Source organism: Pezoporus flaviventris, unplaced genomic scaffold (assembly GCF_033815535.1).
Source record: "Pezoporus flaviventris isolate CSIRO_AGI_PZ_B2104156 unplaced genomic scaffold, CSIRO_AGI_Pfla_v1 ptg000030l, whole genome shotgun sequence".
NCBI lineage: Eukaryota > Metazoa > Chordata > Aves > Psittaciformes > Psittacidae > Pezoporus > Pezoporus flaviventris.
The window spans coordinates 7,133,543-7,158,984 of record NW_026892578.1 but is presented as its reverse complement, the minus strand read 5'-3'; the positions used below and the strand labels follow the sequence as shown (position 1 = coordinate 7,158,984).

Sequence of the window (25,442 nt, the reverse complement as noted above, 5' to 3'; positions counted from 1 at the left end):
TTTAGATGAAGATAGAAGTGAAATGTAATTGAAAGGAATGTATTGTAAGAAGTACCAGTCCCTCAAAGGCTTCTCTTCAGTACTGGTGAAGGAGGAAGTCGGTCAAGTGCAAACAATGTGGCTTTTATTACATTCGTTCAGCAATAATAAACCTTTGTACTTTAACAAGATTTTCTTGTTTGCTTTTTAAAAGGACAGAGTCAGAATATTAAGCCTTATACTTTCTTTGCAGTAATATGGGATTGACTTGCATCAAGAGTCTCGAGACAAAAATAGGCTGATTTATGTAAAAATCCTAGACATGTATAGAGACACATATTTCTGGGTTGAAAAGGAAAGTGGCTAATCAGGTATTAGATACCTACCCCTATTTAGGCACACATAGTTCAGAGGGGGCTGCTTTTAAGGTTAGTCTGTGCTGCTTGATGTAGTATCTGATCGGCGTCAGAACTCCATGCAACTTGAACTTCTACGGAACAAAGTGTCTCTTTAAAACTTTGATGGCTTATTGCATTTGTGTTTGTTTTATTAGTCATCAATTTTATTTTTACTTTTCTTAGATGAGAATATTTTCTTTAATATTTACATTCCAAAAAGATCTCAGTTAATGTGCTTATTTTAATCTCTCCCTACCAGAAAGAAGCAATTCTGTGAAAAGGATTTTAGTGACTTTTTATAATTCTGAAAAGTTCAAAAATAGCTTCTCTTTCTAGTATACTTTCTAATTTCTGGGTTCTTTTCCAGCTATTAAAAAGTGTCAGGTTTTGATAATGCTTTAATTAATTATCAGATGAAATAGATAATACTCTGTGTTGTTTTAACTTGGATTCTATTGCTAGCCAGATAGATAAATGATTCTTAGCTTAACTGTGCTCGTCTTCTGAAAACGTGATAGACCAATGTCTTTTTCATTCAGGTCAATACAGATTGATACATTTTACTTTTAGCAGGGGATTTGATATAATTTAACAGGCCTCATAAATGTACTTCAGCCAAAGTGGTATAGTGCTTAGTTTCTAGGTAAAAAAAAAGAGTATATCTTTAAAGGTTTCTACTGAGCTATTTTAATTAAAAAAAACCAACAGTTTTGCAGTTGAGGCCTTCCAACACTTCATGTGTGGTATTTAAGTAGGTAAAAGTATGAATAATAATGGGTTTGTAATGTACTGTTTTCAATACAGAGGAAAAACTTTTCATCCATTTGTCTGTTCATAATCTTTATATCAATGTGGCACAAATCACAAATAGTGGAAAGCATGGGAGGAGGTGCAGAAATACCGCAGAAGAGCCAAGGGGGTAGATACTAGTTTTATAAGAATTGTTCTGAAGATTATGAATGCTAAAGTTTTGTGAAGGGACATGGACATGCATTTAAATTCCATGTTCTAAGAGCTGTTTAGAAATGTAAAGGGTTAAAGGTCATCTTATCACCAGCAGGCTGGTGACTTTCTGGTCTCATTTATTTATTGGTTCCTGGTATTTCAAAATAAAAAGGAGAAACTTTCAAGGATTCTGCTTATTTTGTTTAAAGGCATGCTGGTATTTGTAGTAGTTTTGTAGACACCCAGTAAGTTGTGAGCCAGAAAAAAAAATAATGTAGAAATAGAAAAAGAACTCTCATCATGGGTGTTCTGTTGAATGGCACTTTTTGGAAATTGGGAACTGTCTCTGAGGTTTGTGAAAAGCAGGAAGCTTCACTGATAGGTATTAATTAGCTTGTTGATTCCCGCCTTTTCAATTCTTAAGGATTGTAATTTAGAAAGATTTAAATGGGCGGGTCAACCACTGGAGTTGTTGACACAATTGTTTGGTATTCTTCTGACATACCAAATCCTGTGCACAGTTGGAAAGACGCTACGCCAAATTCTAGATTGTTACATGTAGTTTTAGTGTTGCGTTGTAGGTTCACTGTATAGCAAGTAAGAAGGAACCTGAAAATGTCAGATGTTTGGAATCTGGAAGCAGCAAAGAGTTTGGATGTTTTTTCCAGCAACATCTTTTGAGTCAAAAGCTAGGCTGTGCTTCTGACATGCTACTTTTCAGCTTTACATGAGCTGGGATAAAGAATTAATGATGCTGAGTTTTTTGTTGAGAAATGGGTTAATGACAGATAAGTCTAGAATCCAAAATAGAAGTAAGAGATAACCACTAGTATGCTAGTGGCAATAAAGTTTCTGGGGCACGTAGACTGAGGAGTAATGGTCTTGCCTGGAATGTAGCTGGCATATTTCTTGTTGTGTAGTATCTCACATTACTGCTAAGTAGAAAGACATTTTCTCTGTGCAAGGAGTTCCTAGTGTAAACTGAGTTATAGCATAATGGATAAATGAATAAAGTCACAGAAGCAAGCTGCTCTGGCACAGCTGCATATGATGGATGTTGCTCAGGGTGAACACTACACAAGGCATCTCTACTTTCTGTGCTTTTAAGCTCATTTAATCAGACTGTTTCCTCAGACATGAATATTAAAGGATATAAAAAAGCTTTGCTAAAAGTATTGTCTGGCATTTACTTCTTCAAATAACATGAGGTACAGCTCTAGACAGAACAGTGGGCAGCCTGTGAAACTTCCCTTAAATTTCTTTATTTCTCTGGTGTGTTTTTCATGTTTAGATCAGAACCCTCTAGAGTGGTACAGAAGCATGGAAGCAGTGGTCTAAGAGTTATGGTGGGCAATCCACAGCTGGTTTGTGGACCACTGAAGACAATGAATTTGAGAAGGTTGAGTGGCAGTCTGCAAGGGATGTTCAGTTGACACCCGGGCGTCTATTGGTTGAAAAATAACAAAAAAAAAAAGGTAAACTTGGCTACTATGATGACCAAAATTATTATCCTTGTTCAGTGTTGCCCTCTTCATATGCCAGCCACGTTTTCTGTTGTAGGAGCCCATAGTTGCTCTTGTCAAGTGGTTTCCCCATATATTTCTCTCAATTGTTAATCTTCTGATTACCAGTCTATTTGAGCAGGCTGGTTTCCTTTGCTGTGCCATTTCTTCCCCTTCTTTGTCAAGAGTTACTGATAAGCCCTGCTCCCCTGTTGAAGACATGTATTGCTAGGCTGTTCAAGTTGCATTCGAAGGTGAGACAGAGATTAAATGGCAGACAAATTTGACATTCAGTAGTGATACAATTCACATAGTTTATCTCTTGATATTCAACATAATTAAGTCTCTTGTGCCTGTGGCTACCAATATAGACTAACGTGACAAGATAGCAAATGTTTCTTCTAACTAAATAAAAGCAAATACATACAATGCTTTTTCTGGGCATCTTGTGGAAGTCAGGGCCAACCCTTTTGGGACTCAGAAAACAGGCCTCAGGGTCATGGATCTCACATGACCTAGTTTATTCTTCACTAAAACAGATAGTAGCCATCTGACAAGGCAAACTTGGTTTGAAGAAAGAGCTGGGTACTGAAAGGATGGGAAGCTGGAACAGCTGGCCCTAATTAGTAGGAGCAAATAAGGAGGCAGAGTATTAAGTTAGTCACCTGCATCATTAACAAAACAGTCACTACATGACTACTCACTCAATTGTTTTAGCCAATTGGAAGTTGCAGGATTGGTTTTCCTAGTGTCAAAAGTATCCAAATGTGCATCAGAAATATTCCCAGTCTTTTCTACCAGGCTTCAAAGAGAGTAAAATCCTGGAAACTGGCTAAGGTATTTTGGCATGGCATTAGGGAATCCAGCTTGTTTTGTAAGACTGAGAATGCCCTTCTTGTGTTTGATACCTAGGCCAAGCTGGTCCTCCGCAGTTTTTGGTCTCCTCCCTTTGTGTGTGTTTAACCTGAGAAGATTACCTAATTGAGAAGATTGCTGGCATTCCTTCAAGTTCTGCAACCATATTAAATTTGCAGAGGGATCCCCAAATTTTATTGTTTCTGTTGTAAACAGATTATACTGGATTAGTGGTTAGCATTTTGTATGCTTTATTCTGTTTGCCCATTTTGTCCTGAAAATCTTGAGTTGTGTTGCAGTTTGCAAATAGCACAGCCACACTTTACTTACTTTTTTACTGGTAGCCAGAAACTTTCATTTGCTATTTGCCTTAGCAGGGAGAAAGGGACTGTGCAAGTCAACTACAAATGCTCCTTCAAACCTTCTAATGACTTTTCATGAGGTATGATTTTCTGATCTAAGTACATTTCTTGTTTTCTCTAAAGCATGCTGTAATAAGAGACAGGTAGGTTTATGTGTGTGTGTAGTCATTGCTCTTTTTTCAGCAGGCTAGCACTCATACAGAACTGTACACAGTTTCCCACAGTTCTCTTGGTTTGAACTAAACATTAAATAAATGTTAGTCGAGTATTGTGCAAATCTGTAAACACTATTTCCTTTCATTATTATGTGCAAGATGGACAAGTACAGAATATTTCTATTTTAAGGTAGACCTAAGGAATGTTTACTTGCCTGTCACAGAAGGTCAAATTTAGCTGAGCCCTGAGGTGATGTGGGCAAAAGAAAAAAAAAAACAAAACAAAACACTTCTTTCTTGGGGATTAGCAGAAGCTGTTCCATGAGTTTAGTGTCTGCTTTCTGGAGAGCAGAAGTCAGCAATACCTTGATAGAAGACTCATTACCCTGCCTTTTTCTGCTTCCAAAAACCTTATTTCAAATTTATGGAGCTGGGGTTCCATCTTACTGCCAAGTTGCTGCTTTAATTTTTTTTTAGTTTTCTTCCCATGAATGTGAGGGGCAGAATTTCCACCTGGTCCCAGCAGTAAGACTTATGTATAAAACAGCAAGATTTTCTTGACTGTGCTAAACAACCATAACAACACCTTCATGCAGCCTCCCACCTTGACCGTTGTGTCCTTCTCTGCCTCCTGCATTTATTTTCAAGGAATAGAAATTTTAAAATCTTTGCAGAAATGGCAAAAAAAACAGGAGCAGAAGATCCACATCAAAAGTTTCAAGTGAGATACTTGAACTGTAGTCATCTTTATATGCAAACTTTACCTGGTTATGTGAAGACTGGCTAAAAGCATAACGATAAAAAAAAGCTTAAGAATTAGTCCTGTATGTGGCTATTAAATCCCATTTCCATACTTCATACAACTGTGTTTAAGTTTCAGCAGGTTCCCTTGCTCCCTGTTGTTAATGGCCCCCACATGGTTCAAGTCTTTTTTGTCGTGTTCAAAGAAATACATAGTGCTCACTATGTTTGCTCTTTGCAGTGAGAGAAGTTTGACTGAACAGTTTAAATGATATAAGTAAATCCCAGATATCTTTCCAGAACATTGCTGCTATTTTCCTTTAGGGCTTTTAGAGAGCATATTTTTTTGTCAGCAGTGCTGGGAGGGTGTGTTTGTATGTCTGAATACTGTCACTACCAACTGATGCAGACCTAATGGGTTTTCTGGGAAGACTTGAATGGGAAAAAACTTCATATTATGAGATGTCTGAAAACATGTTAGGTGGCTTCTTGGTCTGTATTGTCATCTTGATTTCCATAGTTACTTGAAACTGGGCTAAAGGCATTTGAAAAAGACTTGCCTGCAATCAGTTCAACAATAAAACTGGTTAGGGAGGTTGTGTGTTCTTGCCTGTCTGTGTGGTCTTCTGGTTTTCCCAGAGGCTCTCTAGATTAGATGCTTGCCACTATTCTGGAATAGCCTGCCAGGCTTTGCTGTTCCTGGCAGAGACATTTTTAAAGAGGCTGTGTTTCCAAATTTAGAACTCTTGCTAAATAAGTCCCTTACAGGTCCTTCTTTGAAAATGGATAGAACTTGTGGTTGCTATTATTATTACTGTTATTTCTGAGCAGCACCGTTTGTAAAGTTAGACCAATAACATAAGGAAAAATTAAAGCATTCTAAAATAAAAATTTCTAGGACACGTAGAACAAGTCATAAAATATGAGATCACTGGAGACTTAGGAGCAATTAGGTATGTGTTCCCTTCTGATTTTCCTGTTAAATATGTCTATGGAAGCACTTTGTTCATACAAGTATCAAAATGTGTATAAACCCAGCATTTACTTTGTGGGTTGGTGCTGTTAATTTCCCTGAGTCCACATTTTCAAGTCTTCAAAATGTAAGATGATTTTTACTTTCAGTGTGCAGTACGACTATTTATTCTTGACAGTGCTTTTACTCAGAAATTTCAACTCCTAATTCTGAATTAACCTAAGTAATTTCTTTTGTGTATGCATTCAATTCAGATGTAAATAATCAGTATTTTAAATAGCTTTAACAGGTGTCTGTGCTTGAAAGCTTTTGGGCCTTTTTTTTCCTTTTTTTTTCTTTTTTTTTTTTTTTCTTTCCTTTTTTTTTTTAAAAGCTCATACCTGTGCAAATAAGGTTGTCATGTGCAAATAATGTATAGTTATGTAATGTGGCTGCATTGCTAAAAGATTTAATTGCATGGTAAATTTCCCAGGGTAACCTGATGGCTTGCTTCACTGTAACAGCAGGCTTTATCTAAGACCTGTGTACTGTTTTCATGCTTAAAGAACTGTAATTCAGGACGGGTGGGAACGTAAAACTGTTTTGATAGAATCTTTTGTGCTTGGACAATTGTAATCCTCGGTAGGGTTGTGTGGTGAGAAGTTTTATCTCGAAAGCTGGTTTTGAAAGCTGTATTGGTAATGAAACTGCAAGTTCCATCAAATTGCATCACTGAAGTTTTTAGTTTTGAGTTTGTAATATGAGTGTTTTGTTTGTTAGTAAAGGGCATGCTCTTAAACAGTATTACAAGTGACTGGAAAGAATAACTTAATTAAATGGTTTAGGTAAGAATGCACATATGGAAAACAAACTTTTAAAAAAATAATTTCTCCAGTTTATTCAACCTACTGGAAGCAAAAACTCACTTGTTTTTCCTCCCCTCCCCACGTAATTTTCTGGTCTGCATTCCACTGCCATCTTCCCCTTACTTTCTCCCCACCCCTCCGCCCATCCTCAAAACCCCCTGCCCCTCCTCAAAAATCTGTTTCCTTTCACCTAATTAGTCATCTTTCTGTACCCACTACACATCTTAGTAAATTGTCTTGTAGTATAGATTGATCATATATAACTGGCCAGAGCGATCAGAAATCAGTTGACATACTAGTTAATAATACTGAACCAAGTCTTCTCAACAAGACGGTGACTTCTTACAAGTCAGGAAATTGGTTTGAATGCCAAGCATCCTAGTATCTATTTTATTGTTCTAAAGGAACCTACATGGTGTTGCTTAATGAATGAAAAAACAATAAGCACCCATCCAACAAGTTGACCTGTGTGTCTTCAAATGCATAACGTGGTGCTGCAGTACAAATACCAGTGTGGCTAAATGTGCTAGTTTTAACTTTCACTTCAAACTAAAAGAAATAGTCATGTGTAATTGCCTTGAGTGCAATGTGCTTATAAGGAACTTTAATGACTACTGTATTGAACAGAGAAATACATAATACATTACTTAAAAGGCAGTATGCTTTTATTTTCCTTTTATATTTTGAAGAGTGAATTGCAAAAATGAATACATTAACTACAAAAAAAAGGGTGGCTCAGATCTGCTGTTTCCATGTAATACAATAATGCAAAACTGTAAGCAGGTTTTTTAATTTGCTTTCAGAAGGGTCAGCAAAGTATTTTTTCCCATCACTCTTATCCTACTGAATGACTTCACCTCTCTGTGCACATTTAAGGGAATAATCTCCTCACCTGAGTCACTGCAAACATCTATTCTCAGTCACAGAATCACACAATCATAGAATAGTTAAGATTGGAAAGGACCTTAGGATCATCTAGTTCCAACCCCCATACCATGGGCAGGGACACCTCCCATTAAACCATGTCACCCGAGGCTCTGTCCAACCCAGCCTTGAACACCACCAGGGATGGAGAGCAATCACAAGTTCCTTGGGCAACCCATCCCAGTGTCTCACCACCCTCACAGTAAAGAACTTCTTCCTTATATCCAGTCTAAACTTCCCCCTGTTTAAGTTTTAACCCATTACCCCTTTTCCTGTCACTGCAGTCCCTAATGAAGAGTCCCTCCCCAGCATCCCTATAGCCCCGCTTCAGTTACTGGAAGGCTGCTATGAGGTCTCCCCGCAGCCTTCTCTTCTCCAGGCTGAACAGCCCCAGCTTTCTCAGCCTATCTTCATACAGGAGGTGTTCCAGTCCCCTGATCATCCTTGTGGCCCTCCTCTGGACTTGTTCTGAAAGTTCTGTGTCCTTCTCTATGTTGAGAACACCAGAACTGTGCACAGAACCTTGGTAGATGAATATTTAATTTTTTTATTGTCATCATTTTTATATATTCTGTGCTCATAGTGTTCTGAGTTCCTACATTTTGACTTTTTAGCTACCTTGCTTTAATAAATAATGTATGGAAAGTTAAGTAGGGTTTTTTTTTGTGCGGAGGAGTTGTTAAATCCCTGGCATATATCCTTGGTCATATTTTTCTTTTAATTTTTTTGGTTGGTTGGTTATTGGTGTTTTGTTTTTTTTTTCACTTTTATGCCACATGCTGTGAATATAACCAGCTGAATGCTTTTGAGTTTATCATGCACCTCGCCATCTGATCTAAATTAAAACTGATCTCTGAAATTGAAGAGAGTGTTTCCTAGCCTTTTGTCTGCACTTGAGAGCAGTTTTGCTTGTTACATTTCATTGGTTATGTTTGAATTTTACATACTTACTTTGTTTATACATCTCCTTTACCCTTTCTCAGGACCACTTCTCTTTGCAAGAAATGTCTCCAGTACCTATTCAACGAAAAGCAGTATCACAATACCATTATTTTTAGTAAATCATTATTATTAAAAGTTGAGAAATCCTGAGAAAAACATTGTGTGAAAACAGTTAAAATGTGATACTGATGTATTGATGAGGAAAAAACCCAAACCAGGAATGAGTTCCTGTAGATTTTAATATAGTAAATTACCTTTTCTTTTTTCCTTTTTTTTTTTACAGTAAGTTGACATTTCTTCTTCAACTTTTCAGGCACGGGTACCTTTGGGCGTGTTCATCTGGTGAAGGAAAAAATGGCCAAACGTTACTTTGCACTAAAAGTAATGAGCATTCCTGATGTCATTCGACTGAAGCAAGAGCAACATGTGCACAATGAAAAGTCAGTCTTGAAAGAAGTCAACCACCCCTTTTTGATCAGATTGTGAGTTGTTCTATTTTTTTAAATTCATTTAACTTATGTAGAAAGTGCAGATAAAGTGTTCCAGAACTTCATTGCAAGTTCTTAGGTACTTAAACACCACCAAGCATTTAATTTCTATTATGTAATCTAGACTAAAGTAGACTTCAGTCTGAATTTATTTATTACAGAAGAATCAAGAATTTAAAATCAAGAAGCATAATTTAAACATTTAAGCAATGATTTATTATAAGCTTTACTCTGTCTCTTGTTTTCGTGCTGCAGAAGATACTTTCTTAAGTAAGAGGAAAATGCTAATGAAGAAATGTTAGTATTGTCTCATCAAAATGACTTCTAGAATCATTCTTGATGTTAGAATGGTGAGAAAAGAAGTATTTCTGCATATATATGTCCTAGATAAAGTTATAATTACATTTAAGTATCTGTTTTTTGAAACCTTGTACAAATTCTTATTTTGAAAACTTTTATTTTTAGAGTTTAAGTACTGCATCATTTCTTGGGCTTTGTGGTTCCTATATTTGAGGTTAAGTGATGGAACCTGTTGAGAAATAGGATTTAAACACATTTCATGAATAATACTTTTTTTTTAGTGGAATTACGGTGATTCATACGATCCCAGTGATTTCTTTTTTAAGGAAAGAAGGCATCAGATTTTACTGTTCATAGCACCACAACAAAAATATGAGTCCATGTCTATTAATGGGATAGCTAAACCTCTGGGTAATTGCACAGTTAACTTGCATTTATATTTTCTCGTGCATGGATACAGAGCCATTGACTAAAATTTGTTTTGCATTTACCTGCTTTAATCACCTTTACATAAAATTAGACAAAATTAGCTTTAGTTAATCTCTGGCTGCAGGGAGTGCAACCTCTTCCCAGGGCTAAGAAACTATGAGAAGAAAAAGGAAAAGGCAAAAGCATGGTAGTCATCTGAAAGATGAGAAGAGACCTGCAGAAGGAGGCTTTTACATTGGTGTGCTGTTGCTTTTCCAGTATCACATTAGTTTCCCACCAGTGTTCAGAAATCCTGTGTGGCATAGTGTCTCTAAGATGAGTTGTAGGGTATGTGCAGTTTCATGTGCATACAGGAAGGCAAGATAAAGGGTCTGAGTACATCTGTTTAGACTGGATGGAACAGGGGGAACAAGGTTTTATATGTACATTCGCATATATCACATATGATATGTATATCATACATAAATTCTTTAAAAGAAGCAAAAAAAAACCAAACCAAAACGAAAAACTACCTAAATCAACAAACAAGAAAAACCCTCAACCCAGTACATCTGTGCATCTGGAACAGCGCAGTAAGTGTGGGAGCAGAGAAACAGGTGAGAAGAGAGACAGGGATGTTGGGGGTTCACGTCTATACAGAAGTGACCAAAATTCCAAACTGATACGTTTTCTTGGATTCCGTTGTCAGATTTCAGTGTCAGATTTTAAAAATAACCAAAGGACACAATCTGACTAGAAGCTCACTTCTGAGCAAGGCAAACATTCTTCATGTCTTCTAGCTCTTTGCATTTTCTGTTCATGTGTTCAATGAGATGCTGCATCATCTATGCTCATGTAGTTGTCTATGTGATGCCTTTGTTCCTTGGCAAAGGAGACTCAAAGCAACCTAGCTGTAATGAGTTAGTTAAAATATAAATCATGTTAATATTTGCATGCTTTAGGTTAAACAAGGATTGATGGCCAATTATCACTGACTGTATGACGAATAAAACTTCGTCTGGCTTTTTATGTTGCTAACAGGTTTTTTTCAGGCACCTCTTCCCGTCCCTAAGAGATGTTTTGCTTATAATTGATTAACAAAAAGGGGAAAAATATCCTATATAGTTCTGCTTCGATGCCTTTTAACTGTGTTATCTCCATGGTCTGTTTTTTATATTTTCAATTGGCATCACCATCTTAAACATGGATAGTATCTTCCTTTTGTTGCAAAATAATGAATATGTGTCTGTGCATAGTAATACTGGGGTTTTTTAGCACTTTATGGTAGAGAATTTTAAAGTAAGACTGCATGTAATTTATTTCTGGTGTTCATCTTCCCTGTACCTTCCTACATGTAAAGACTTTTAGACAAGATTTTCTTTTTTTCCTTTACCTGTTACTTTCGAGAAATGGCTTTGCTGCATATGAGGTCCTGGTTTTTGTGAGATACTGAAGTTATTTGTCTACATTTTTTTTTAACTGTTTTTTGGAAATGCTTTCTTGGTGCTTTCTGCAACAGCTGGTCACTGAAGACTCTTCGGTGCAATTTTGCTGACATGTTTGAGTGATGTGTCATACCTCTATGGGTGCAGCAGTTCATACTGTGCTGTAATTTCAGCATGTCTCTTTGATTTTATTTTTTTTTTTTCTCAAGAGGATAGGAATTAATAAAATCAACTATGTCTTACAGTTCTGTAAGGTAAAATAGCTGAATCATAATGTTGCATTATAATGTTGCTCATCACAGCTTCTGTAATATTTTTGGGTTTTGTAGTCAAATACCACTTAAAGCAATCCGTATTGCAAATACTGAATTTTTATTATGCTGTTCTTTGTTATTGCTGGTTTTTAATGTATGCCAAATAATGCATTAAATTTTCTGTGGATAGAGAAACCTTTAAGAGTCAGTTCTTGAAGAAATTAATTGCAGTAGAACTGCTGTCTTTAATGGTCTAGGTTTTCCACTTTCATCCTCTGTATTCTTTGCCAGATTTTGCCCTTTCTCTCCCCTGTACATGTTTCAGGGTTTTTGGTTCGTTTTGTTTTAATATGTGGTTTGCTTTGTTTTGCCCATTCTGATTCCTCTGTTTATTGTAGGTGCAATTTTGCCTACTTAAAATACATTTCAAGAGTGTTTTTTTTTTTTTTTCTTTTTACACAGTCAGTAAAGATACCATGAACATCATCAACAGCCAGTTGATGATGCTGATGACTATGATAGGGAAGTAGTGCCATAAAAGCAAAAAGCTTGTGTTCTACTTTCTTTATCACTTCGAAGGAATGGGGGAGCTGTTCCTGATGGTTAGATGTCTCATTTTCTTGGTTGCTTCAGTGCTGATATCAAGAAAGCAAATATTACTGAAAAAAAGTCACTCATAAGTTTTGGAGCTTAGTTTGCTCTGCTTATCTTTCTTGAGACTCTGTGCCTTGATTATGAACCAGATAATGAAGGAAAAAAAAAACAAAACCCCAAACAAAAAGATACTTTATCTTTCCATTCTTAAGATACTGCAGAAACAGTTACTAGAGGCTAAAGTAACTTCTATTCTTATATCAATAAGCTAGGTAGGGATACGCTGTTCTTTATCTGTTAACTTAGTAATAGGGATAGCTGTTTGTTTTAAAATGGTAGAATATTCTTCCAAGATGTTACTGGATACTTATTTTCTTCTTAAGTATCAAGTTATATTTGGGTGTGTGGTGTATGAGTTGTTCAATGTGGATAGAAAGAAAAACTAAGCTGTTTTGGGGAATGTAGGAAAGAAGATTCCTGTATTCTGTAATGAAGCATTTGAAAGCCATGTGGAATGATTTTCCTTGTTCCTTAGCTGCTCTTCAGTGCACTGTAATGAGTACCACAATCATAGTTCTTAAATTAAAGTTAATACTCTGAGTGATGGAAGATACTTATCATTAGGCTAATTTTGAAGTATAGAAAGGAATCTTGTTTTGCGATAATTTTGGGGTTTCTATTACTTTTGTTAAAGATATTGTAGGAGAGCAGGCATTGCGATTTGATAGTTTAGTCGAGGTTGTATATTTCTAGGGAGAAGGGGATAGGAGAGGGGAGGGAGAACTCTCTGGTGTCTTGTTTTTGAACACACTGTCATAAACATCTTTACAAAAGCTCTGCTTACACACCATCACTTTGGCAATATTTGATAAATTAAAGGTAAGGTGTGTAAGAATTGTCTGTTCTTAGCAGACTGGCAGTGTACCAAGTCAGTTACTAGCTGCTTATCAGGCCTGTTTTTGTATGATGCAGCAAAGTCTGTCAGTTAGATTTTTCTTTCTTAGCCTGTGCATCCTGAACTATCTGCTTTATTTTTCAGGTTAAGTCAGCTAATTGAATATCTGTTACTTAGATTCTTGGGGTTTTAATATTTGTGGACTAGGAAGCATAAATTGATTATGTACATAGAGCAGAGATAATTTTACAGAAATATACTTCTAAAGCAAATTGGACAGATAATTTATTCAATAAAATAATGTTTTTATTACAGATTTTGGACCAGCCACGATGAACGTTTTCTATATATGTTAATGGAGTATGTGCCAGGAGGAGAACTTTTTAGTTACCTGCGCAACATGGGGCGTTTCAACAACAGCACAGGACTGTTTTATTCTGCAGAAATTATTTGTGCAATAGAATACCTGCACTCCAAAGAAATAGTTTACAGAGACTTAAAACCTGAAAATATATTACTAGACAAAGAAGGACATATCAAGCTTACTGATTTTGGATTTGCTAAAAAGCTGGTGGATAGGTAAGTAAGTTTTTGTTATAGAAAAGTGGTGTGACAAGTTTTGGTATTACGCCCTTGGGCTACCTCTTGAAGGAGGCCATATGTGAGTTAGGTGTTACATAGGTGCTCATCCTCTTCAGTCCTCTATCTGTTTTCCTGTTTAATGCTGCTTTTGCAACATCTCAGTGTCTATGTGAAATTCTACAAAATCAGTTTAAAGTGAAGATGGATCTGAGGGATCAAATCACCTTACAGAGGTCGTAAAGGTTGCTTCCCTATGGATTACATTCTTACAGTGCTGAGTTGCCTTGGCACAGATGAATGGTAGGCAACTAATAAGTACACTGGTTCTATTCACCTTTGAGGTCTAAGTGTCTGTTTTAAAACCATGTTTTAATATCAACATGTTTGACTGAATTTAGTTTCCAATGGTCAAGCAGATAGGTGTAAAAATGTGGGTTTGTTTTATTTTTTGCTATTTTGTTTTTAAATGAAAACTACTTTTTGTGGGAAGAGGTGAAGCTACTTCCATGTAAGAAAGCAGGATGATCTTTTTATAAGATATTTTCATACAAATTCTTACACTTCCTTTTTACATGTAGATACTGCCACTTAGTGGTTATTCTTAATTTGGATTTCTGTGGGTTTAAGACACAGCAGATGTAGCTCTTCATTAAATAAAGTGATAGTTCACTTCAGAGTATAGTTTTCAATCCAGGAGATGAATCTATTAAAGTAAATTTGTTCAAATATATTTTAGGACATCAAAAGAAGCTATAACTGCTTCTTTTAACTGGGTGGGGGTTTTGTGTGTCCTACATTGCTTGGGGGGGAGCAGTGAACTTGAGCAGTTTGTTCAGAATTGAATCATAGATCACATAGAACAATGAAATAGTCTTGTATTTATAGCTGATTTACTTTTAACTGTACAACAGGTAATAAAGAACATAAAATTGAAAGGAGCAAGGGCTTAACCAGTTAGAGTACAAGCAGTTACCTATGCAAATCTGGTTTATTTGGGTTGTTTTGGTTTGGGTTTTCTTGGGTTTGGGCTGTATTCTCCACCCTAGCTGTAGTCATTTTCGTAACACTGGTTTTTTTTTCTCTGTAAAGGTACACAATTGTCAGCAATTTATCCACTTACTTTGTTTCATAGACTGTTTGATGAGAAGTACAAAGACATGTTTTGTCATCTTTATGCACAGCAGATGTCTGTACACATGAATCTTATATGGAAGTATGTGAATGTTTCTATCTGTATACATATATATATACTATATATGAATTGTGAAAATGAAGCACAGTCTATATGGTTTTCAAACAACTGTGAGGAAGCACGCCACTTAGGACCAGCAAATGTATTCCTAGGGAAGGGAAGACAAGACATGATATGTAAAATAAAGCATGGTCTGCAGAAGACCTTCAAAAATACAGTTACAATCTTGATACAGAATGCGTCCCATGAATGATTCTGTAGTTGCTTAATTGAGATTTTTCTGTACATGTTTTTCTTCCCATTAATGTGTGAGAAAGGGTGTTCACCATATCCATCTACAGTTAAGCAGCTCTTCAGAGAGAGTGGCTGGCTCATAGCTTGTGTCCCCATGTGGGAAGTAGCCTGCACATTTACCTGTTTACTACATTTTCTGAAGGGCTAGGCTCCAATTTTTAACCTAGAGAACGAGGAAATCCAGGAAGTTTTCTTGTTTCCTCCTGTTCCTTATTGATTTGTCCTTTTGTTTATCCTTGTTCCTCCCTATTCAGTCATAGTGTACTCTTAAAAATTCTAAGTTTTTCTTCAAAACAGTGTCTTTGCTCAGCTGCTGTTTATTTCTTCTACCTTGGTGTTGCTTAACTGGAGACTTTTCAGTTTCTTGTAAGTATATTCACATAAAATAGATGTGCCACTACTTTTAAAAAAGGGCAGTCAAGAAAAAAAGATGGGGAGGAGATGTTTGTGATTGTTACCTGAAGAATGTAGAAAGAATTTGCTTTAAACTTTATAGCCAGTACATGTTCAGAGTTTTCTTTTTCTGGAAAACACATACCACATAATCCACCATGAATAAATGTATATCCATTAAACATGTTTCTGATCTTTCTCACTTGTGGGCCTTCTAAATTAGTTTTTGTTTTAATTCCTGAATTGTTTCAGAGACATATGAAACTAAAGTTCATGGAATTTTATGTTTTTTATGCATAGACTTCCCTGAGAATGTTGTGAAAGTTTTAGGTAAAGTTAGGACTTTTATTTTTTTATTTTTAGGAGTGTTAAATTTAGTTTGTTGAATTTAAATTCCTAAAAACATCCCTTAGTTGTTAAACTGTGCAAGTCTTCCTAGAAACTTGAGAAGTGATTAACCATAAAGACATTGGGGACACTTCTGCACTGTTACTGAAAATGGTTGTGCCTCGTGACTGGTCTGTGGAGTGGACTGAAGAGAGAAAACAAAACAAAATAAAAAACAAAACAACAAAACAGGACACAGCAAGTCTTGTTTGCAAAGTGTATTGTTTGTCACAAAGCAATCTCCACTGAATATAATTACAGAGAAACTTCCAGGCAAGAATGCCAACAAGTACATTGTTGTTAATCTCCAGCTTGTATGTGAGAAGCCTGTCAGGGACTGCAGAGGTGGAAGCTGAATGGTGTAGAGTGCTGAAATACGTTAAACATAAAGAGTTAACTTCTTCAAGTAATACTGTTAACAAGTCCTGCAAATACTATTTATAGCTTATCTTAGTGACCAGAGTAAATTCTTTGGTTTATTTTCATGTTTTAAAATTAAATGTTCAAACTTACTAACTATTGCTTACCTTCAGCTTTTATCTTGAAAACCCAGGGCAATGGACTTATTTTTGTAGTAGTTTGAATGACACGGTTTATTCTTATTTTTGTGCTTCCTAATTTATCTTCAAAAAGATTATCTGGAATTTCTGATGAATATGCAACAGTCATGAAATAGTAATGATAAAAAACCCAAACAAACCAAATCAAAAAAAACAACCAAACAAAAACAAACCAGAAAAAAAAATACAAACCCCAAAAAACTTAAATGCTATAAAAAGATGAAGTCATCTTTCTTGATTAATTTTAAAAAATATTAGCTTGTTTAATGACTAAAAAATGAGGAAGTCATGATCTTACAGCACAAATACACAACTTTACAAAGAATTTGAGCTTCCCCCAAGTTTTTGAGTAGTTAGTAAACATAAATTTATTGATTGAAATTAAGTAGATGACCTACTGGTGGTAATAAATTGTATTTCCTAGTGCAGCTAGGGGTCTTCAAGATATGTTGGCATTTCCTTAATTTGTGTTTTCCTTTTGCTTGAAAGGAAAGATCTTGTTATTAATCTATACTGTTACAAGAGCAAGGCCAAGTCAGATACGGCGATGCACTCTCTGAGCCCTTCCCAATAACCAATGCCGTGAAACAAGGCTGTGTTCTCACACCGGCTTTATTCACAGTCTTCTTCAGCATGATGCTCCAAAGGGCTAGGGTAGACCTCTACAAACAAAACAGCATTTATATTTGATATAATGCTGATGGTAACCTATTCAATCTAAGGCGACTGAAGGCCCACACTAAGACTTTAAATCATCTTGTCCGTGAACTGCTTTTTGCTGACGATGCTGCCCTTGTTGCCCACACAGAAGCAGCTCTGTAGCTTTTAACATCTTGCTTTGTGGAGGCGGCTCAGCTTTTTGGGCTGGAAGTCAGCTTGAAGAAGACAGTAGTTCTCTATGAACCTGCACCACAAGATTATCACCATCCCCACATTACCATTGGTGAGTCAGAGCTTAAGTCAGTTCAGCATTTCAGCTATTTGGGAAGCATTATTTCCTTGGATGCCATGATCAACAAAGAAGTAGATAACAGAACAGCAAAGGTGTATAGAGCCTTTGGAAAACTCCGTAAAAGAGTCTGGTGCAATAAACACCTGAAGAGAAGTATAAAGATTAGTGTCTATAGAGCCATTGTACTGTCTACTCTTTTATATGGGTCTGAATCATGGGTTGTCAACTGTCATCACCTGTGACTCCTCTGACGCTTTCGTCAGTGCTGCCTCCGTACAATTCTAAATATCCATTGGACTGACTCTGTGTTAAATGTTACTGTCCTTGAACAGGCAGGGGTCACCAGTATTGAGGCCATATTGCTGAAATTGCAGCTGCGCTGGCAGGGCACGTCTCTAGGATGAAGGATCACCGCCTCCCTAATATCGTGTTTTACGGTGAACTTGCCACTGGTTGCCGCAAGAAAAGTGCCCCAAAGAAGAGATATAAGGACTCCCTGAAACAATACCTTAGCCTTGGCCATATTGACAACCATCAGTGGTCCACCTTGGCCTCCAATCGGGAGACTTGGAGACACCATACATAATGCCGTTGTCTCCTTTGAGAACACATGCAGAACTAGTCTCAAGGAGAAAAGACAACATAGAAAGAATTGTGCCCCACCTATACCACCCAAGGAGACTTTTCGTTGTGCTTTTTGCAGCCAGATTCGCCTATCCCACATTGGCCTTTTTAGTCATCAGCGGGCTTGTAGTAAGCATGGGTAAAGCCCTTCCCAAATCTTCGTTCATAAAGTCAAGCCATGAATTGAGTATCATTTTAGACACATTGTTACCAGCAAATTATGGAGGTCCTGGAAGTCATGGTCAAATCTTAGACTATTTTTTTTTTTTCTGTATGTAAATGACTTTGATAAGGGATAAAAACCACCAAGGACTGCACTTTTGCTGAATTTGGGGTTTCATAGTTGTGGCAATTTTGGGGGAGGAAAGAGCGACCACTGTGGGACATTGCTTTGTAAACCATCTAGCTTGTCCATTAAAACATGCGCCTGTTCTATTTGCTTCATTTGTATGCCCCTTCTTCCCAAATAGAGTAAAACTCCAGCTGCTTTATTTGCAGAGCTGGCTAAATTAGTATAAAAAAAAATTAAGACAATGGACTGTAATGCAGCCATGTAAAACCCTGTAATAAAGGGGTTGTTTCGTTTTAAGAGGTAACAAAGCATTGCTGATTTTCCTGATCACCTAGTCCTTATCTGGACAACCGCTAGATGGCAGTAGTGTGTAAATCAGTGCTGTACATAAGGATTTTCTTCAGCATGCTTGAATTGCAAAAAGTTTCTATTTTCTAGCAATAAAAAATATGCCACCTTTTTATGATGAAAATTAAATATGTATTATTTACACCAATGAATGTATTTTCAAGAACCGTGTATAGTGTTGTCCAACACATTCTGACAGTTTACCTGGAGTGATTTAGCTTATTAAAACCAAGGTTTTCCATATTAAAATCATATTAAAACCAAGGTTAAAGAAATTCAACTCTGTGCATCATAAACCTTCATTTAAAGTCTTGACTGACTGTATAGCTCCTCTTTCTTGATGTTAAGTGTTTTTATGAGTCAGGGTTAAGTTGTGAAAAACCAAACAGACAAAAGAGAAAACAATAAAAAAGAAAAAAAAATGTTGACAGTCTGAGATTCCATAAGGTGCATCTTGATTATCTATTTAGGGTTAGGAAAATGATTTGTTACGTTTAGCAGAACAGTGGTAGGAAAAATCAGATCTTGAATATGTGTGACTTCTAAGAGTGATTGCTTTTCAATCTAATGCATTTTTCTAGCACCATATAACCAGTTTGATTGGAGAAGATTCTACCTGCACTCACAAATAAAACAATTAGAGGGTTTTTTTGCTGCAAGTTAGAAATTATATGCAGTGATAATTAATTTTGTCACTATATTCTTTGTCCTGTCTTACTAGAATTCTTCTTAAAATGCAGTATGCTTTTTTCTTTCTTGTTCTGTGCTCTTGTTTCATTCTCTCTTGAACTGTACTTTATCATAGTTTCATCTTCTGACTGTCTACCTAGGAAGTGTAATTTATTCAGAATGAAAGCACTTTTTTTTTTCTCTAGTGCATATTAAACATAAGGTAGTGATGCCAGGCAAATTCTTCATGGGTATTTTTTACAAAGAAGAGTTCACAATTCTGAAAGAAATGTTTTCAGAATATTCTTTGTTTCAAAATGTAACTTGGTCTTTGTAAACATTAACTGCTTAGTTTCAATTTATTTCTTGAATTTATAGAACTTGAAATACACATTTCAGTTAGGTAGCAATAGGACAGTTTTCTATCCTGAGCTTATATTAAGAAAGCTATGTCAAAAAATTTTACACCTTGTAAATATTTTAAACAATTGAATATATAAAACGTTTTCTTTTTAAAGTGATAACAGGCAACATTTCAATACCATTTGAAGAATGTCGCTTAAATTGTGAAAGGAATCCTGCATATGTCTGTAGCTATTTACTGATTAAAGCTGCTACTTTTTTGTCTCCTCCTCTTGCCTTTGTTTTTTCCAAACAAAAAAAATTTATTGTTGCTGGAATATGCTAATAAGCTTGCTTTCTGCTGAGCCTGTCAGAAGTACTGCATGAAATCCCAGGGTCTGCAGTTCCCAGGGTGACAACAGCTGTTAATAACGTCAAGGCAGTGTGATAGCCTAATGGATAAAGTACCATACCAACAGTCAGCAAACTGCACATGTACTTCCTGCAGGCAGGAAGTTTCTTGATTTCTTTATATCTCAATTATGGGAGAATTGGAGATCCTCATCGAAGCAATCCTTTTTAGGTCTTGTAAAAGTCTTTTTGTTTGTTTGTTTTTTCTTTGGTTGGTTGGTTGGCTTGTTTATTTTGTTTTGGTTTTGTTTTGTTTTTTATTTTATTTTTTTTCTATTACTACTGTTTCAGTTTTAGGTTAGTCTGTGTTTGTTTGTTTGTTTAATTTTTTTTCTGTCTTTTCCTCCCAGGACATGGACGCTCTGTGGCACTCCAGAGTACCTTGCACCAGAAGTTATACAAAGCAAAGGCCATGGAAGAGCTGTGGATTGGTGGGCTCTAGGAATTCTTGTATTTGAGATGCTGTCAGGGTAAGTGATAATGATTACTATATTACAGCAATATTATATAATAAAGTAATACAGGGTTCTTTGCTTGTTGTGTTTATGATACTCAGAATAGCAAATTTGGGTTCAATTTATTATTGATACAAGAGTTTCATTTCCTGAAGAAAGGAATTGGGAAGGTGTACAAAAGAACATGTATCATTACTGTTACGGGGTTTTTTTTTACGCATTTTTTTTTAATTTAGTTTGATGGTCAATTTTGCTTTTGGGTTTTTTTTGTTGGGGTTTTTTGTTGTTGGGGTTTTTTAATCTAAGACTTTTAACAGCTGCTCTTTTCCTTATCTGTTTTGGAAATCCAGGTTTTGTTGAAGTTTAGATTTTTATGTACCACATCCTTTATATTTAAAGGATGAAGAAGAGGACTAACCAGTTTTCTTTGAAACTTCTGTAATTAGTTTCTAGTATAGTGAAATCATATTTGCAGTGAGAGCTATAGTCATCCAAAATGCATTGTGGCAAGTAGGAAAATTTACTAGTACAGCTAAAGAAAAAGGAACAGGGAAAAATGTCTATTTGGAAGTCAGTTTGCTCAAACTTGTAATTCTCATGTTTTGGAATTTGCTTGATAAGCAGTGTTTCTGAAAGATACAAATTCAAACTGTATAGAGACTTTCTGGCATTAATATAATTTACTGCTCCTGACTTTAAGTGTTGGGTAGATAAAATTACTGTAAATTCGCTCTGATTTCAAAAAAGAAATGCTATTTTGAATAATATTTAAATGACTGGTTTAGGTAGGGAGAACATGTAATTTTGCTTGTGTACTAAACAAGGCATCTGCATGTTTTTCTTTTTTCATCTTGGCTATATCATTTGAAGGTACTTAGACAAAGAGGGGGAATTTTGAAAGAAATCTATTTTGAGCTGGTCAATGCAGCAGAACAGATGCTGGTGAAAGCAAGTTTTGTATGGCTTTGAAAGAAACACAGTATCAGTATCATCAGTATCAGTAGCATCGTTTTAGTTTCATAGTTGTTAGAATGTTTTTAGTATTAGGTCCCTGTATTTTCTTGCTCCCTCAGAGTGTGTCCAGTTGCCTCTGTGGCCTTCCATTATGGATCTGCAACCCCACTGAGTGGCTGGAATAAAAACATCTTTGCATGGATTTATTCTTTCTTTTCTCTGTACAGTACTGTCAGTTCAGGGTAACTCTGGGGACTTCTGGTGTTTGGACAAGCTTGTCAAGTTGCCCAGGCAGACAGTTCCCCTGGTGGACAATCACTTCAGAGCTCCAATCCATTGCGTGTGTTTGCTCTGAAGAATTCCACCCAATAGCATCAAAACTTGATCCCAAGACAGCAGTGCTGCCCACTGTTTGCTTTCTTAATATCCTGAAGGCTTGCATATCCATTGACTGAATCTCAAGGTGATTTCTAGGCAGAAAAGGCATAAAAATATATTAGTTCCCTACTGACCAAGGCAGGGTTGGCTGCCTTGTCTAACAAAAAGTCATTATTTACGTAGGCTGATCTATGCAGAAGCCAGGCTTCACATTTCTGTCTCCTGTCCCTGTAAGGGTGAATGGCCCAAGCTGGTCAAGGGGCAACTCACGGATGAAAGGAGCAAAAGATTCCCAGCAGCCCTTTTACCACTAATCTTAGTTCCAGACACCATGAAGACTGTAGATAAAAGTGTCTGATGCTGTACCATGATTGCAGGTGCTGCAGTCTCCCAGCTATAATCTGAGTGATTTATGTTCCTGCCACAGGTTTTGGTGGGACCACTCTCTGTTTGGTCTGTGTAGTCTCGGTGTAAGTGGATATTTTTCATTTTTCCTTTCTGCACCTTACAGAGCTGTTGATGAAATTTTCCCTGCTAGAGCAGTAATAGAAACGTAGTTTCCAAAGTTAACATACTGACTACAGGTGTTAGTCAAGCAAGATCTGGTCTCTGGAGTCATTGAGACCTCAAGACTGCAGGGCGCTGAAGTATGACTGCTACATATATTCTACTGAAATATGACTGGCGTATATTCTTCATAAAAATAGGGAGCAGGTGCAGTCATTTCTATGTGAGATTCTTTGTGTCCTGATGCTGTCTGGCTCAAGGGATAAGATTTGGATTAACCCCAGCTTAACATAAATGGTTTGGTTATAGAGACTCTTAATAAATAGAAATAAACTACGTATTTCTAAAAGGCAACCGAGTTCTTATATGGGCTGATTGACAGAGCAGCTGTCTGCTGCACTGATTTTGTAATGTTTTTTTGCTACAGTATCTGTGCAGACATGTTCTTCATAATGATTGGATGCTCCTTTTTACTTTTTAGTGCTCAGGTGGAGTCCTTATCCAAAGCTGGGAGAGGGACTCCATCTAAGTTTGCTTGTTTTTTTTTGGTTCAGTTTGTTTTGTTTTGTTTTATTTTATTTTATTTTATTTCATTTTTGTGGGGGATGGAGATTGATACTACTTGCTTAGGATTTTCAAGATTACGGGGTTTGGGAGGTTGAGAAGAATAGGGACTGTGGCTTATGTGTGATTTCTTTAGGAGGGCAGGTTGTGACATCAGGCATATGCTTTTAGCATTTTATCAGCTTTTTTCTATAGGTGGCAGTAGTGTTTTATGACTCTTCTTCACCAACTCAAGATGTGGCTTGATATTTACTATCAAGACTTTAAATGCAAAACCAGTCCTTCGTAACTTAATCCCTCGGAATTCAAAGATTTGAAAATTATTTGAAGGTGAACAAAACCTGACTTCAAGACTAAATTGTTATCTGCAAGTTACTGAAGACATTTGGCAGCTATTTGCTGAAGTTACTCTCTGAACCCCAAAAGCAATTGAAAATAATTGATAGATGTGTGTGTAAGGAAATGGTCTCTCTAAAAACAAACAAACAAAACCACACTTTCCTGTTCTGCAGTGTCTTATTTCTCTGACTTAATCTCTGGAGGCCCATAGAATTCTAAATCTGCACACACTATATTTAAGGCAAGGTCTGTTTAGGTTTAAGATAATAAAATATAAGAAGAATAAAAAGCATAAAATATAGAAGAGCAGGGGAGAACCATGGGTGAGAAGAAATCTTTACAGCACAGATGAGTAGTACCAAATTAGGAGAGTTAACCTAAACAAACTTGTTGATTTATTAGGTAGCTTCCATCACAGTACTTTTTTTTGTCTAAAATCCATGCTGTGTTGAAAATAGATGTTTACAAGTAGTTTCAAAGTCAAGTTGGTTTGTCTGTAAAAAATCTGTCATCTTTCAAAGCTGTTCTCATTTTGCATACGTTCAAATGCACTTTAAGCGGTCTTGCCATTAAGCTAATATAGAGCCAGATGTGATTTAAATTTCTTGCAGGAATTCTAGACATATTAATTTCAGTTTTTCAAAGTGGGAAAGGAAAAAGCAATTTAACCACGTGTAAATATACATACTTGTTCTTGATTTTACACCACAGTAGTGTACAGAATGTAGTAGTACTTTTTTATCCTTATACACACAGACAGCTTTTCTTAACTATACTGATGGAGATGTGAAAATACTTTAAACATTGGATTTTAATATCTTAATATAGTTGATACTCAAAATGCCTTTATTCTGTAGGGTTTTTTTTGAGACAGAAGCATAGTGAAAGGGATGCTTTGGTCATGTTATAGAAGTTAAGGTGGGACTGAGATTAGTAGTTAGTTTTTTCATTCCCCTAACAGGTTTCCGGTGGTAATTTCTAAAAAGGTGACTGCCACTTTGAAAAACCTTTGGCACTTGGGCTAAGCTGCTTATACCAACTGTAATATTCTGATCCTCTTGCAGTTATTAGGAGATGTGTTACATTAGTAAAGGAAGCACAACAGAAAATACTTGATTCTTATTGGAGCTTTAAAATAAGTACTTTTTGCTCATAACTTCATGAATGTTCTAGACAATTCTAAGTTTAGATTTTTAATTGCATCTTGATCATCTTGGGAAGATTATGAAATAAGTACTTTATCTGTCCCACACAGAAAGACAGCTACACTTTGAGAGAATTTCAGGTCTGTCTCTTTCAAAGCTTCTCTAACAAGATATATACAGGAATTCAAGAAGCAGAGTTATGAACTGAACTGAACAATCTATTCATATGAGGATGCTTTAGAAACTAGTGAATAAGGGTATGTAAGGGTATGTCTGCAGTTATAGGACAAGATCAAAAATGGCAATGTTGTTTTGGAAAGTGTACCATTGGTTTTTATAGATAAAGGCAAAACATTTTAACATTGAAATATGTTTCATAGTTGATTAATTACTGTGCTAATGTAACAAAATCCTCTCTCGTAATACTTCAGTTTTAATTCTGTATTCAATATATTGCATTTTTTTTTTTTTTTTCTATTTTGCAATAGCAGATTTGGGTTATTCTTCAAGCTAGTATTTGATTAATGATGTCATACCAAAAATAACTATGTAATCAGTGATTTCTGAGGGGAATTACTCTAGCATAATACTGTTTATAAGGTTTTCTGAAATTCTTTTTCTAACCTCTAAAATTTTGCTGTATTAAAATAGGTTTCCTCCATTTTTTGATGACAATCCATTTGGTATATATCAGAAGATTCTTGCTGGCAAAATAGATTTCCCAAGGCATTTGGATTTATATGTAAAGTAAGTCCATGACTCCCAACACTTTTATATTCTATACATCTCCTTAGTACTGTTTCTAAAGATTCTTTGTAGAAGGTTTTATAAAACACTGTCCTGGCTTCAGCAGTAGCAGTCATTTTTCCCCTTCTTAGTAGCTGGTGCAGTGGTGTGGTTTTGACTTTCAGCCTGGGAGCAACGCTGATAACAGCGATGTTTTTAGTTGTTGCTCAGTAATGTTTACTCTGACCAGGGACTTTCTGAGTCTTATGCTCTCCCAGGGAGGAGGGGAGGCCGGGAGGAAGCAGAGACAGGACACCTGACCC

General features: G+C 36.2%; 1 protein-coding gene across 1 annotated transcript in view; it reads left to right on the top strand.

The window, feature by feature from the left end:
* The window catches only part of PRKX (protein kinase cAMP-dependent X-linked catalytic subunit), a 69,935-nt gene that overhangs the window by 28,626 nt on the left and 15,867 nt on the right, over positions 1–25,442 (top strand). Inside the window, exons 2-5 of the mRNA XM_061459842.1 lie at positions 8,935–9,103; positions 13,321–13,584; positions 20,402–20,521; positions 25,045–25,140. Of these exons, the coding sequence (XP_061315826.1) occupies positions 8,935–9,103; positions 13,321–13,584; positions 20,402–20,521; positions 25,045–25,140 (649 nt within the window). The remainder of the gene's footprint in view (positions 1–8,934; positions 9,104–13,320; positions 13,585–20,401; positions 20,522–25,044; positions 25,141–25,442) is intronic.